Below are 13,695 nucleotides of genomic sequence, written 5' to 3'. Positions count from 1 at the left end.
AGACACCCTGTGGTGAGTGATGGCTGCGTGGTTTGACTGACGGCCTGCAGTGTGACTGATGGTCGAGTGGCTGATGGATGGCCTGTGTCCATGTGATTGCAGGCAGCATGGCTGATGGATGGCCTGTGGTCTGACTGATGGCCATGTGGCTGACGGATGGCTTGTGGTCTGACTGACGGCCACATGGCTGGCACACGGCCTGTGTCCCTGTGATTGCAGGCAGCATGGCTGATGGATGGCCTGTGGTCTGACTGACGGCCGCGTGGCTGATGGGCTGCCTGTGTTCCGTGTGGTTGCAGGCAGCGTGCTCCAGATTGTGTCGGCCCCTGGGCAACCGTACCTGCGCCCTCCGGGCCCCGTGGTGATGCAGACCGTGTCGCAGGCAGGGGCTGTGCACGGCACCCTCAACGCCCTGGGAGGAAAGCCCCCGGCCAGCGCCCCAGCTCCCGCGCCCTTGGCCCCACAAGGTACCGTGCGCTGGGCAGGAGGAAGTTCCTGCCCTCGTGTTTCTTTCTGGTGTCCTCTGGCTTCCAAGGTAATTGAAAGGAACGTAGGTGTTTCTGACCCTGAACCTTTGGGTGCTGCATCCTTCTGACATGACTTTTCTTGTAGTCTGAGCAGGGCCAGTCGCCTCTGCAGCTGGACTTGTGTCTGGTTTCTGTTTTAACCCAAGCCTACCGGTAGCATGAGAGATTCTGCGTGTCATCTGGGTCATGAGTGCACCCAGCGGCAGCGTTGGGTGCTCCGGGAGTGGATCACCAGCGCGTGTGTCCCCTAGGGGTGTGGCCTGTGCCCTCACCTTTCTGGCCCTCCCCCATGCTCTTCACCTTCCAGCACCACTCTGAGATCATGCCTGGCCTTGTCCCCGTCGGCCCTCCCTGGCCGGGCTTCGCTCCCGCAGGGCGTGCCCTGAGTCAGAAGCCCTGGAGCAGGATGGCTGTGACGAGGGTGCCTCTCCTGGTCCCTGCCAGCTGACCACCCAGTGGTCGTTGCTCAGCTCCACCCCCATCTCTAACCTGTGTATGATGCTGAGGGGAGCTCTGCTTGCTATGTGTTCCTGCGAGGCCCTGCCAGGGGATGCTCTAGGACTGCAAGGCCGGGGGGCTCTGCTCACCATCTCGCTGGTGGCCCCACTACTCTGCACCCAAGCAGGCCACGGGCTTTAGTGCAGTCATTTCTCCTCTCTAGGTCGTCCCACACCCAGGCCAGCTCCATCCTGCCCTACTGGGGACGCAGAGCCACTCCTGTTACTAGCCCGCCCCAACAGCTCTACAGTGGGGAAGTACTTTCCTGGGAGTGTGTTGCTGTCTTTCTCAGGAGGCACACAGGGTAGGAAAGACCTTGACAGATGGGCATTATTTCTGAGCACGTTGGTTACACTGAGGTCTCTTGAGCTCAACACACCCAACCACGGTTGTCACCCTCAGATGGACTCCTCTGCGTCTTCTCAGGGCATCTCCGTCCGCCTGGGTGCACAGTCGTCCTCAGGTGGATCCCTCCATAACTTCTCAGTCAGGGCACCTCCATCCGCCCAGGTACACTGTCACCCTTGGGTGGACTCTCTGTCTTCTCAGTCAGAGCGCCTCCGTCCACCCAGTTGCATTGTGACTTTCAGGTGGACTCTGGGTCGTCTTCTCAGCCAGGGCACCTCCATCCACCCAGGTGCACTGTCACTCTTGGGTAGATCCCTCCATGATTTCTCCTCAGTCAGGGAGCCTCTGTCCGCCCAGGTGCATTATCACCCTCAGGTGGACTCTGCGTCTTCTCAGTCAGGGTGCCTCCGTCCACCCAGGTGCGCTGTCACCCTGAAGTGGACTGTGCGTCTTAGTCGGGGCACCTCCTTCCACCCTCATGCACTGTCACCCTCGGGTGGACTCTGCGTCTTCTCAGTCAGGGCACCTCTGTCTGCCCAGGTGCACTGTCTCCCTCAGGTGGACCCTGCTTCTTTTCAGTCAGGGCACTTCCGTCCATCCAGGTGCACTGTCGCCTTCTGGTGGACTCTGCATCTTCTCAGCCAGGGCGCTTCTGTACACCCAGGCGCACTGTCGCTGTTGGGTGGATCCCTCCATGATCTCTCCTCAGTCAGGGCGCCTCCGTCCACCCAGGCGCACTGTCACTCTCGGGTGGATCCCTCCAGGATTTCTCAGTCAGGGCGCTTCCGTCCACCCAGATGCACTGTCACTCTCTGTAGCTCCTTCCGTGACTTCTCAGTCAGGGCGCCTCTGTCCGCCCAGGTGCACTGTGACTCTTAGGTGGACTTTGAGTCTTCTCCTCAGGGCGCCTCCTTCTACCCAGGTGCACTGTCACCCTGGAGTGGACTCTGCATCTTCCTGGTCAGGGCGCCTCTATCCACCCTGGTGCACTGTCACCCTCGGGTGGACTCTGCGTTTCCTCCTCAGTTAGGGCACCTTTGTCTACCCAGGTACACTCTCACCCTCAGGTGGACTTTGCATCCTCTCCTCAGTCAGGGTGCCCCCGTCCACTGAGGTGCACGGGTGCAGAAAGCCTGAAAAGTTGCCACCTCGCATCTGACACCGGCCCTCGGCACACTACCCTCCCCACTGTGTGGGCACTAACCTTGCACTGGCTCCGCCTCACGCCACTGGGCTCTGGCTGTCCTGGGGCAGTGCAGCTAAGGCTTTCTTGCTGCATCCCAGCCCCTTCAGTCGGGGCTCTGGGCCTGGAACCAGGTGAGAGGCTCTCACTTGCCACCTGACACCCTCACCTGGCACCCTCATGTGGCCTATTTCTCTAGGATGCCTCCGCCTGCTCAGCACACCTCATTTCCATGGCCAGGAGCTCAGCCTTGCACGCAGGACTTCGGCCAGGGCAGTTCTGTCTTGTGGAAATGCTTATCTGTCAGGTCAGTGAGAAAGACAGACTTGCATGCAGCCAGGTGGCTAAAGAGGTGCTTGGACTGAAAGGGTGAGACCAGCACTCCAGGGGGCAGCTGCCACCTCTGGGCTGGCGGAGTGGGGAGGCAAGAGGAAGAAAAGGAGTGATGATAGCCTTAAAGCTCGGGGGAGGTACCTGGAGCAGGACTCTGCGTCTGAGGAGGGCCAGCAGCTGCTGTGCTCCCTGCGAGGGCAGGATGGAGCTGGTCTGCGGCGGGAGGCACTCTGGAGAGGGAAGTGACCTTGCTAGAGCCGACAACCTGCTGTGTGTGGACAGTGCAGGGCCTCCAGTGAGTGGAGCTGCTGAAGCCCATCCCTGCCCAGGCCTGCCCTTCATCCTCATGTCCTTACAGAGGCCACAAGGGCAGTGCTTTACAAATCCCTGTTTGACTGTGAGAACACCGCCCCAGCGGGCTTTCCCAGCTGTGAGCTTCACCAAGCAGCATGGCTCTGATGGTGTGCCTTTCCTCCCAAGCACTGGGAACTGAGCATTTTGTCTTGTTCCTCATGTCCTTCCGACACGCGCAGCAGACACCGTTTCTCTGAGTCTCGTCACCATACATCGAAGTCATTAGCTCATGATCATGTAGAAAGTTCTTATCACTGTGCAGAGGGGCAGCCTTGCACTTCTGTGTGGTTGGGCTGTGTGTAGGAGAGGCCCCGGCGTTCCCACAGCTGTTCCCTCTGCCCCCTGCCCCCTCTCCAGCAGCCCCTCCGCCTCTCCTGGCTCCATAGCCAGCGCCCACCCACTCTGCTCCTACCAGGCAGGCAGAGCGTGTTGTAACAGTGCAGATGAAGTGACGATGCTCACACGTCTGCCCTCCAGGGCTCTCGGCCTTCTCCAGTGACTCGGACCATAGGCCCTGTGCTCTGTGGCCATGCGCTTGCTCTGCCCCTCACCCTCCTGCCCTGGCTCCTGGCTTTCTCTTGGCCTTAGGGTGCTGCCCTGTCCACTTGGGCTGCCCTGGGCTCTGTGCAGCCCCACTCTCCTTTGCTCGCTGTCCAGTTGAGGACCCGGCGTTAGCATTTTCACGGCAACCCTTCCCTTCTTGGTGCCTTTTACGGCTGGAGTTCTGTGTACTTGTGTGGTGGCTTATTTAATCTTCGCTTTCCCTGTGGCAAACTCGCGAGAGCAGGCCCCAGGCAGTACTGATGACGACGTTGCCTTTCTTGAGTTTATCTATTCTGATTGTTCTTGGAGTAAGCCTTGCTTGCTCACGTGAATTTGCTCTTGTGATGTACTGCTGTCTCTGATTTCAGAACTCTTGAATGTTTTGCATCTGTTTCCTTTTTTGCCTCTGGTGGTGGTGAAGTCGTCGTTACCTGTGGCTGAGTCAGGATGCCTCCTGTCTGTGTCTTTGTTGACATGTGTTCACTGTCCTTCCTGAATGGTGTAGGGCTGTAGTGCCAGAGGTCGTGCCAGTGCAGACAAGTCCCCTGGATTGGTGGGGCTCCTTTCTGACCCTTTGCTTTGTGTTTTCAGTCAGTGTTCCAGGCCGAGTGGCAGTTAGCCCCATGGCTGCAGGAGAAGCTGGGATGGCCCCCAAACCGGCCTCACCTCTTGGTGCTCCAACCCAGGTACCACCCACTAGATGCGACCATGCTGTCGCCTTTGGGCACTGCACCCACTCCTGCTCCCAGAAGCTGTGCCCTCCACACTATACGTTGGCATCGTGTTGGTTCCAACTCACAGTGACCATACAGGACAGAGTGGGACTGCCCCACAGGGTTTCCAGGGAGCCGCTGGTGGATTCTAACGGATGGCCTTCCGGTTAGCAGCCAAGCTCTTAACCGCTGCGCCACCAGGGCTCCAACACGTTTTCTGTCTGACAGAATTTTGATTTTAAAAACACACATCTGCTGATAAGAGAAATGAAACAGGTTTATGGTCTGCCACGCTTTTGTACTCTTCTGAGAGTCCTAGGCGTGAGAAATGCTCACCTGTGGCTCCTGTTGTCTTCGCACATTGGCAGAGGGCGGCCCTGGCTTTCCCCTCACCCTCTGTGTCCCTGTCGCACTCCGCACATTGGCAGGGGGCGGCCCTGGCTTTCCCCACGCCCTCTGTGTCCTGTCGCACTCCGCATATTGGGAGTGGGCGGCCCTGGCTCTCCCCATGCCCTCTGTGTCCCTGTCGCACTCCGCACTTTGGCAGGGGGCGGCCCTGGCTTTCTCTGCACCCTCTCTGTCCCTGTTTCATGCAGATAAAGAATCATGTGTGTTTGTGTGCCCTCTCCAACAGGCCACCACGCACAGGGGGCCCCAGATAAGTTGTGAAAAAGGTGATTTGAAGGGCGCTTCTCAGATAACTGTTTTCTCATCCCTGTTTCCGACAAAGGAGGAAAGGGCCAGACTCCTGAAGGAGAGGTTGGATCAGCTCTTCCTTGTCAATGCAAGGCGCTGCTCCCGAGCACCCATCTACGGCCGAGACCTGCTGGGGCTCTGCTCCTTGGCCATGCAGGGTAGGGCGCCTCGGCCCAGGTCTTGTGCCAACGACCACAGGAAGGGGGCAGGGCCCTCAAGTAGCAAGAGTGACCTGATTTTGACGCTGAGCCAACGTAAAGAATCCCTGCAGGATGTTATTGATAGGTATGTTCACCTGCGTAAATACGTCCTTAAGTGTATTGCACTCCGACAATTAGCTTTCATGGTTGTGTTGTGGACACTCATCCTATCTCCAGAAGTTTCTCTGTGAGTTGTCACATCTGTTTTGAAAACTCCTGGGGTATTTGGCTTTATGGTAAGATACACCCTGTTGTCTGGGGTCTGCTGGAATGACTTTCTCTGGCGCCCACCTTCAGGAACGCCTGCAGGCCCTCCCCCTGCAGGTTGGCCTGCTCCCCTAGGCAAGGTGCGTGTCCTACCCTGGGGGGCTGCTTCAGGTGAACTTGGGCGTTCCTTGTGCCAATTTCTGCATATAGATAACAAGTAATTGTTGATGATTTTGTCCATTTTGCTCTTTTAAAAGCATAGTTTTTTGAAATAACCACGTGAGGTGTTTAATTTTATGAGTAATGTGTATAAACAACTAAGAAACATGGTTTAAAGAGAAAACAACAGCCCAAGTGTACGGTTTCAGCCACTGATGCTCGTTGCCTCAGCAGGATTTCTAGGTTCAGCTTCGGACAGCATTTTCTCCTCTTCCTTGTTTCACTTCTTGGTTGAGAGGCGATTCTCACGCTCACTCCATGTTTACACAGGGAGCCCCACGGGCCCTGTGCTCGGCTCAGCCTGCAAGATGGGTCTCTTTTAGGTCCCTCAGACCAGAAGCTGAGTTTGTGGGCAAAGTGAGTCCAGAACAGCTCCCAGCTCTCCATCCTAGCTTAGCGACCTCTTACACTGACGCGGCTCTCATCTGTCCTCCCTTCCTTCTTCTTCTTCTGATATGGCAGACAGCTTTTTATATGGATACAATTGGTAGCAAGTCATAGAAAACCTAACCAGGTGGCTCGTACAGGAAGAGATCAGCTGGCAGGTGACGTCTGCAGGTGGACGGGTGGGCTCCAGGTGGGTAGGTGGAAGGCTTGGCAGGGCCTGGCCTCCTGACTCTGGCTTCCCTTGTGGGGCTGTGGCTGGAGCAGCTCTGGTATTCACCTCTGGACCAGCCAGGAGACAGTACCTGTGTCCTCAGACTCCTGCAGGAGACAGGTGTAGGTGGAGTGTGCCACCTTGGAACCAGCTCCTGCAGTTGGGGAACCCTTCTGGTGGGTTTAGTCACTGTGTGGAGTGGAGCAGGGTACCCCATTTGGCCAGGACCTGTCCGGGTCCACCCTGTGGGTCCCCACCGCACGGGTGCTGTTGGTGAAGGACACACAGGCCAGCCACCACATCACCGTGGTGACACAGACGAGACTCCCACTGCCGCTTCTGTGGGACCTTCCTGCAGAGACTCTGGACGTCACCGTAAACAGAACAGCCACGGCCTGTCAGAGGCCCCGCAGGCGCCACACAGTGACGGAGCTGTCTTCTTCCTTCAGGGTGGCGTGTGTGATTCCGTCTGTGGTTGCAGCACCCCCGTCCTTGCGGGTGGCGAGGCTGCCGTCCTTGTACAGCCACAGGATGAAGGTTTTTAGGCACTGTCTCCAAGAGCACATGGCACCGTACTTCCAGCAGCTGCAGCAAGCCACAGCGCTGCACCTGTTGCAGTTCCCTGAGCTCAGGCTGGTGCAGTTTGACTCAGGTACGGAGGGGAGCTTGCAGCCTGCACGGTGAGGTGTGGGAGGTGATTGGCCGTGGGCCATGAGACACTCAGTGTTACCCTTTTTGTAGGAAAGCTAGAAGCTCTGGCCATCTTACTTCAGAAGCTGAAGTCGGAAGGACGCCGTGTGCTGATCTTATCACAGATGGTGCTCATGTTAGACATTTTGGAGAAGTTCCTGAATTTCCACTACCTCACCTACATACGAATCGACGAGAACGCCAGCAGCGAGCAGCGGCAGGTGAGGAGTGAACGATTTCCTCTTTGTCGTTTACAGTTGGATGACATTGCTGTTGGCAGCACCCTCGTTGATAAGAGCTGTATAAATTGAGTGATAGCATGATATGACCCTTAAAAATAAAAGGGGAAGACTGTCTTAATCTATTTGGTCTTTTAAAAAGCCTTCAGCTTCATCTTTGGATTTTTTTTTTTAATCTTAAGTGGGTGTGCAGTATGAAACTATGTCACTAGGTGAGCACAGTCAGCCGGGTGTCTCAAAATAAGAACTGGCCCCCTGCTGCCAGTGTCGCGTGGTGCAGCCACTTCGGGAGACAGCCGCGGAGCCGCAACGTGGGTGCTTCTCAGACTCGTTCTCTTTAAGGAAATGAAAAGCGAAGTGCGTGTCCATTGTTCACTTACCAAGGTAGCTGAGGATGTTCTGATGCCGCATGGGACAGTGAAACTGGCTTGCTCACTGGTGGGGCGTCAATCGGTAGAGCCTTCTGGGGGGCAGCTCGACAGGACATACGCAGCCTTAAAAAGGGAGCCTGCACTCTGACCTTGAAATCATCTGTCGGGGGTGCTTTCCTGAAACAACAGCAATAGTGCACCAATTCAAGATCTGTGTGCACAGCTTTCCCTGTAGAAGTGTTGATAACAGCCCTCGGTCAGGGACGATGTAAACGTCCCCTAGTGCAAGACAAGCGAAGACTTGTCCATGGGCCGCGTGACTTGGCAGAGTGTTAAGGTACAGCCGCTCTGTGGTATTCCATATGAAGGATGAGAGGTTGCTAACAGTGACACCTCAGAAGTTTTGGAAACATGACAAAGTGTTCCCAGTAGAACATTCAGTGCGAACACAAGATGCTGAACTGTGGACCACGTTGCCCACTCTATATGCATCGTTCAGCAGTTCTGGCATCTTCCGTACACATGCGCAGGCACACACTGATGGCCTGGGAAGACACACATCAGTTTGGTAATTATCACATTTTCTTGGTGGCAGTTCAACAAAAGTGTAGAATTCTTGAAGGCAGAGGTTTGGTGTGTGCTGGCCCTGAAATGTATAGAAGTAATCAAATCCTGTTGCTCCAAGTGAGGTTGGGGGTTTTTCTTCACGGCCTCGCTCTTCCCTGCTTCCTCAGCCTTACTCCAGAGCCTTCTCACCTGTAGAGTGCCCTGGCATTGCCTGAGGATAGATGAGAAAGCACGTGTCCCTCCCCAGGAAGAATCCGCTTTCTTCTGGGGCCTACACATTGAGCTGACAGTGCACGTACGGTGGAATCTACTGTTCGCACTTCTATGATAGCAACTCGAGTTATCCAAGTAGAACTTAGAGATGTGCGGTCAGTAAAGATCATGCAGAGGCAGGAGAGCCAGGAGGAGCAGTGAGCTCGTGTGACAGAGCCAGGGACACCTGGGAGCATGTGTGCAAGAGAGCCAGGGAGAGCAGTGTGCTCGTGTGACAGAGAGCCAAGGAGAGCAGTGAGCTCGTGTGACAGAGAGCCAGGGAGCCCTGTGAGCTCGTGTAAGGGAGAGCAGGGAACGCGTGTAACTTTAGCCCAGGCCATTTGTCACGTGGAACACAAAGGAAGCAGCTTTGTTGTAGAATGACTTTTCATTGCTAAACATCAGAAAACGTCTCGGTTTCCCACGTTTATCAGGAGTAACGAATTGAGTATTTCACATCAGGAGCTGATGAGGAGTTTCAACAGAGACAAGCGGATCTTTTGTGCCATCCTCTCGACTCATAGCCGTCCCACAGGCGTGAATCTGGTGGAGGCGGACACGGTGGTGTTCTATGACAATGACCTGAACCCGGTGATGGACGCCAAGGCCCAGGAGTGGTGCGACAGGATTGGGCGCTGCAAGGACATCCACGTGTACAGGTGCGGGTAATGCCGGCCTGCAGGCCTGAGGTGCAGCCAGTGAGGTGCTGTAGGGGGTGTGGTGCGGGAAGTCTGCTGGAAACAGCACGTGCTGCGGAAGAGAACAGAGTTTCATCTGTCAGGCTCCTGCTAGATTGTCTGTATTTCCTTTATCTTCTGCAGCTTTGTGTGTTAGCGTGTAGTTCAGTTCTGTGACTCGGACATGTCCACTCCATCCTCCCGGGGTTTAGCTGCTGTTCCCCTTCGGGAGTACCTACCTTGAAAGGATGACTCCTGATTCAGATATTTAGACATTTAAATCATCTGTTACTAAGATGGTTACGGAACAAAGCATCGTTGAAATTATCTTTAAGCACAAACGTTACAATCAGGGTTGCGTGCCTGTCAGGTGTGAACACATACGGCCGCACCACCATGATCCCGTCACTCCCCAGGGGCATGAGGACGGGAACTGACGAGCACGCAGGGGCAGAGCCCTGTACATGTGTGAATTCCATGTGCACAGAGCTGGATTTCAGTGTAGCGGCCGGGCCGTGTGTTGAATAGCTAGTGCTGGCGAGCTGCAGTTTGGTGGGAGGAGGTGGGGTCGGAGCGCTGTCTCTTGCTTGGTGAGTACAGTGCGGTCCCCGTGGATGGGGTTTACATGTAAAAGTGAAAGCAAAAACCCCAGAACGCTACTTCAGAGGCAGCAGTGATAGCCGAGAGTTTGAAGGAGTCATTTCAACGAAACAAAATGCCACAGTAAGAAAAGACAAACTTACTTGATTACATAGTAAAATAAATAAATAAAGCATTTAGATTTTTAAAAAATGCCATAGGCAAACTGTAGATTGGGAAAGTTACTGGTAATTCTCACGTTAGTGTCAGCTACCTGGGGGGAAGGCGAAGGTAGACAGCGATGGTCCTGAAGACTGAGCAGGAAGTTTCTGGGTTGGGTGTTGGGGAGCACAAAGGACACAGCCAGTGGAGGGGCAGCACCATGGGCCTGTCCCCTGGAGGGCGGGGCGGGGTGAGAAGGGAAGGGGGTCACACGCTCCCTGTGCCCTCAGAGGCTTAGTGATCACAGTGTGCTGTGCTTTGTAGGCTGGTGAGCGGCAATTCCATTGAAGAGAAGTTGCTGAAGAATGGCACTAAGGACTTGATCCGAGAGGTGGCTGCTCAGGGAAATGACTACTCCATGGCCTTCCTGACCCAGGTACCGTGTTGTGGCAGGGCAGGCCTCAGCCGGGAGAGTGCGGGTCACGGCACGGTGCTGTGGCGACCCCTCGCGCTCTCCCCGGGTGCTAAGTGATGTGCTCGCTTGTGCTCAGCGCACAATCCAGGAGCTGTTTGAGGTGTACTCTCCCATGGAGGACACGGGCTTCCCGGTGAAGGCAGAGGAGTTTGTGGTCCTCTCTCAGGAACCTTCTGCCACAGAGACCATTGCACCCAAGATTGCGAGGCCATTCATAGAGGTGAGAACAACGTCCCGCCCAGCCTGAGACTGGCTGGCTAAGGGGCAACCATAGAGGTGTCTCTGGAGCAGCTGTGCTCACTCCACGCAGCTCCAACTGCTCAGTCTCTGACCCTGAGCCTGCTTCTTCCCCAGCCTTGCCTCCTGACCCTTCACTGTCCCTAAACCATGAATTACCTGCAGGGAGGCTCCTTGATGGTTTTAAGTTAATTGCGTGTAGCATCACTCTTTCTCAGAACTGCTCAGTTTTAAAAACACATCAAAATAATCCTGATGTGGAACCTTCCAGGCCCTCAGAAGTATAGAGAATCTGGAGGAGGGTGTACAGAAGTCCCCTGAGGAGGCAGCATCACAAATAGGGACTGACGTGTCAGCACCAGACGGAGACCACCTGAGACTCCAGGAGGAGCCGTCTCAGCTAGAGGAATTAGCTGACTTCATGGAGCAGGTTTGGTGATCTTGTCTTTTGTACTTTAACCTGATTGATCTTCGCTGTAGCTAAATATCGTCAATGTTTGACTCTTCTATAAAACGTTGTTTGTTTACTTTGACCGAGAACAGTCACCCCCAAGGTTGAAACCTGGTGGGGGTAATACGAGGAACTCGGCCTTCATTAACTTGCTGTTAACACTGTCCAAAAAAATTTATGTCCAAACAGCTTACACCCATTGAAAAATATGCTTTGAATTACCTGGAATTGTTCCACACTTCCATTGAGCAAGACAAAGAGAGAACCAGCGAGGTAAGAGAATCAACTGTTGATTATTTTAACATGTAAGGAATCTCAGATTCTTGAGTGTTAAGTTTGGTCTGAAGTAAAGGTGACTTGCATAGACTTGAAGAGACAGAAGCAAAGCCCACCTGTGTAGAAACTAACTGAAAACTCTGTGTGAGCGCCTGTCCAGCTTATTCTTTACTTTGGTATCTTTTCATTTGATTTGAGGCAGCTTGCTTGGTGTTCGATAAAGTGTTCTGTGTTTGAAAGAAAAAATGGGGCCCCTGAAAATGTGTCACAGTGCATAAGAGAGACTCAGGCTTTGACAGGGTGAATTGAAGGTTTTTGTCAGTGCTTGACAGACAGTGCTTCAGGGCAAGAGGGAGGAGGTGGGGACGCCATGGTGCCCACTGCTCGTGGCAGCACTTTCTCCATCATTGCTCCTGCAGGATGCGGCCATGGCTTCAATGAAGGAGTGGGAGGCCCAGAATGCGAAGACCCTGCAGGAGAGGGAGGCCCGGGCGCGTGAGGAAGACCCAGAGGAGGAGCTGCTCACGTACACGAGAGACGACGCATACAACATGGTGCGTGCCACGCCTTCCACCGCCAGCCCGTAGCCGTGTCTTCATGTCTGAGCCATTTGAAGGCTGCATTTGTTCTCAGGAGAACATGTCCTAGTGATTTTTTACTTCTCCTACCAAAACATTTTAATTCAGGTTTTAAAAACATAATTGTTGTAATAATTGATGCTTTGTTAGAGACTTTGTTAGGTAGTTGGGTAGCAGGGATTAAAAAGCACTTGTAAGTCTTATAAATCGTCATATTGGTCATACTTACTCTGAAGGCTTAATAAGTCTTGTGACTTACAGCATGACGCTGAGACTTTGTAAAACTCACCCCCGTGTTCCCCATAGGAGTACATCTACGAAGATGCAGATGGACAGACAGAAATTATGCCAGTGAGTGATTCCGTTTGCATTTGTGTCTGAATTGGCCTGCTTTTCATCAGTGACGTAGCTAATGGAATTCTCTTTCTGTGCGCAGCTATGGACGCCACCCACTCCACCGCAGGATGACAATGACGTTTACATCGACTCAGTTATGTGCCTCATGTATGAGCCCACTCCCATCCCCGAATCCAAGCTGCCCCCCGTGTACGTGAGGAAGGAGCGGAAGCGACACAAAACCGACCCCTCAGGTACCTGTCCTGTCCCCGCCGTGTGGCCTATGGTGCCGGCTGTCCATGGCACACCCCTTGCCACTGCCTGTGAAAGGAACCAGCAGCCACAGGACCTTTGTTGTGGTCTTGGGCCATGGGCATGGTTTTACCTCTTCGTTCTGTGTTTATATGGTGACACACTGGCAGTTTTAGGAAACCGTTTCATGTTCATGGTTGTAATTAACGAGGAAAGTGAGAACGTGGCTTTGCCTTCCTCACGTATTCTTAACGGCCCCATTGTGCTCGCTCCCCTTCCTTTGCTCCTTGCCCCTCGTGAGAAGCGAGTGAGGTAGAGCCGCTCTGAGAGTGCCCGCTCTGTCCAGCTGCAGGCAGGAAGAAGAAGCAGCGGCACGGGGAGGCGGTCGTGCCACCCCGCTCCCTCTTTGACCGTGCCGCACCGGGCCTGCTGAAGATGCGCCGAGAGGGCAAGGAACAGAAGAAGAATATCCTGCTGAAGCAGCAAACACAGTTTGCCAAGCCCCTGCCGACTTTTGCCAAACCAGCTGCTGAGTCAGGCCAGGACAGCCCCGAGTGGCTCATCAGTGAGGACTGGGCGCTCCTGCAGGTGCTGCTTCTGGGCCTGGACAAGGATGCGGGCGTGGGAGGAGGGAACACCTGCTGACTCCCCGCTCACGGCATTCCCTGGAACCCCCTTCTCCAGGCCGTGAAGCAGTTGCTGGAGCTCCCGCTGAACCTCACGATCGTGTCACCTGCTCACACCCCTAATTGGGACCTCGTCAGTGACGTCGTGAACTCCTGCAGCCGCATTTACCGCTCCTCCAAACAGTGCCGGAACCGCTACGAAAATGTCATCATCCCCAGAGAGGAGGGGAAGGTGGGGGCGCGCTCAAGCAGCATAGGGTGTGCGGTGCTATTGCCGCATCTTGGCGCCTACTCTCCACTGGGGGCACTCTGTCCTTTTGAGTCCAGTAAGCCAGGGCCAAGGACCTGCATAGAGGTGACAGGTGTGAGTGAGCTGTGGCTGTCCTTCCTGGAGTTGGCAGCAGTCCTGGGGTCTGAGCTGACACTGGACCTCTGCTGCCACTGTCACTGGGAGGGCAGTGTCGCGTCCGGTGTTGCCTGCCGGCGAGTGCCTGGCAACACGTCCTTG

The 13,695-nt window shown here is 54.7% G+C and overlaps 1 protein-coding gene and 1 non-coding gene across 13 annotated transcripts in view; both read left to right on the top strand.

Moving 5' to 3' along the window:
* Positions 1-13,695, top strand: part of EP400 (E1A binding protein p400) — an 86,406-nt gene that overhangs the window by 54,630 nt on the left and 18,081 nt on the right. For 11 of the 12 annotated variants that reach the window (XM_064272012.1, XM_064272009.1, XM_064272011.1 and 8 more), the window contains 15 exons: positions 300-467; positions 4,378-4,472; positions 5,230-5,480; positions 6,869-7,071; positions 7,161-7,330; positions 9,001-9,197; positions 10,281-10,392; positions 10,508-10,651; positions 10,940-11,098; positions 11,309-11,392; positions 11,815-11,949; positions 12,280-12,324; positions 12,410-12,563; positions 12,908-13,149; positions 13,246-13,419. In XM_064272012.1, coding sequence (XP_064128082.1) covers positions 300-467; positions 4,378-4,472; positions 5,230-5,480; positions 6,869-7,071; positions 7,161-7,330; positions 9,001-9,197; positions 10,281-10,392; positions 10,508-10,651; positions 10,940-11,098; positions 11,309-11,392; positions 11,815-11,949; positions 12,280-12,324; positions 12,410-12,563; positions 12,908-13,149; positions 13,246-13,419 — 2,333 coding nt within the window. The remainder of the gene's footprint in view (positions 1-299; positions 468-4,377; positions 4,473-5,229; positions 5,481-6,868; positions 7,072-7,160; positions 7,331-9,000; positions 9,198-10,280; positions 10,393-10,507; positions 10,652-10,939; positions 11,099-11,308; positions 11,393-11,814; positions 11,950-12,279; positions 12,325-12,409; positions 12,564-12,907; positions 13,150-13,245; positions 13,420-13,695) is intronic. The other variant, XM_064272010.1, reaches the window with a different exon arrangement.
* Positions 8,445-8,577, top strand: LOC111748357 (small nucleolar RNA SNORA49). The gene has a single exon (XR_002784114.1). It is a non-coding gene; the product is annotated as a small nucleolar RNA SNORA49 (small nucleolar RNA).

Source organism: Loxodonta africana, chromosome 19 (genome assembly GCF_030014295.1).
Source record: "Loxodonta africana isolate mLoxAfr1 chromosome 19, mLoxAfr1.hap2, whole genome shotgun sequence".
NCBI classification, from domain to species: Eukaryota; Metazoa; Chordata; class Mammalia; order Proboscidea; family Elephantidae; genus Loxodonta; species Loxodonta africana.
The sequence above is the reverse complement of the archived record's forward strand: the minus strand, read 5'-3'. Positions and strand labels throughout refer to the sequence as shown.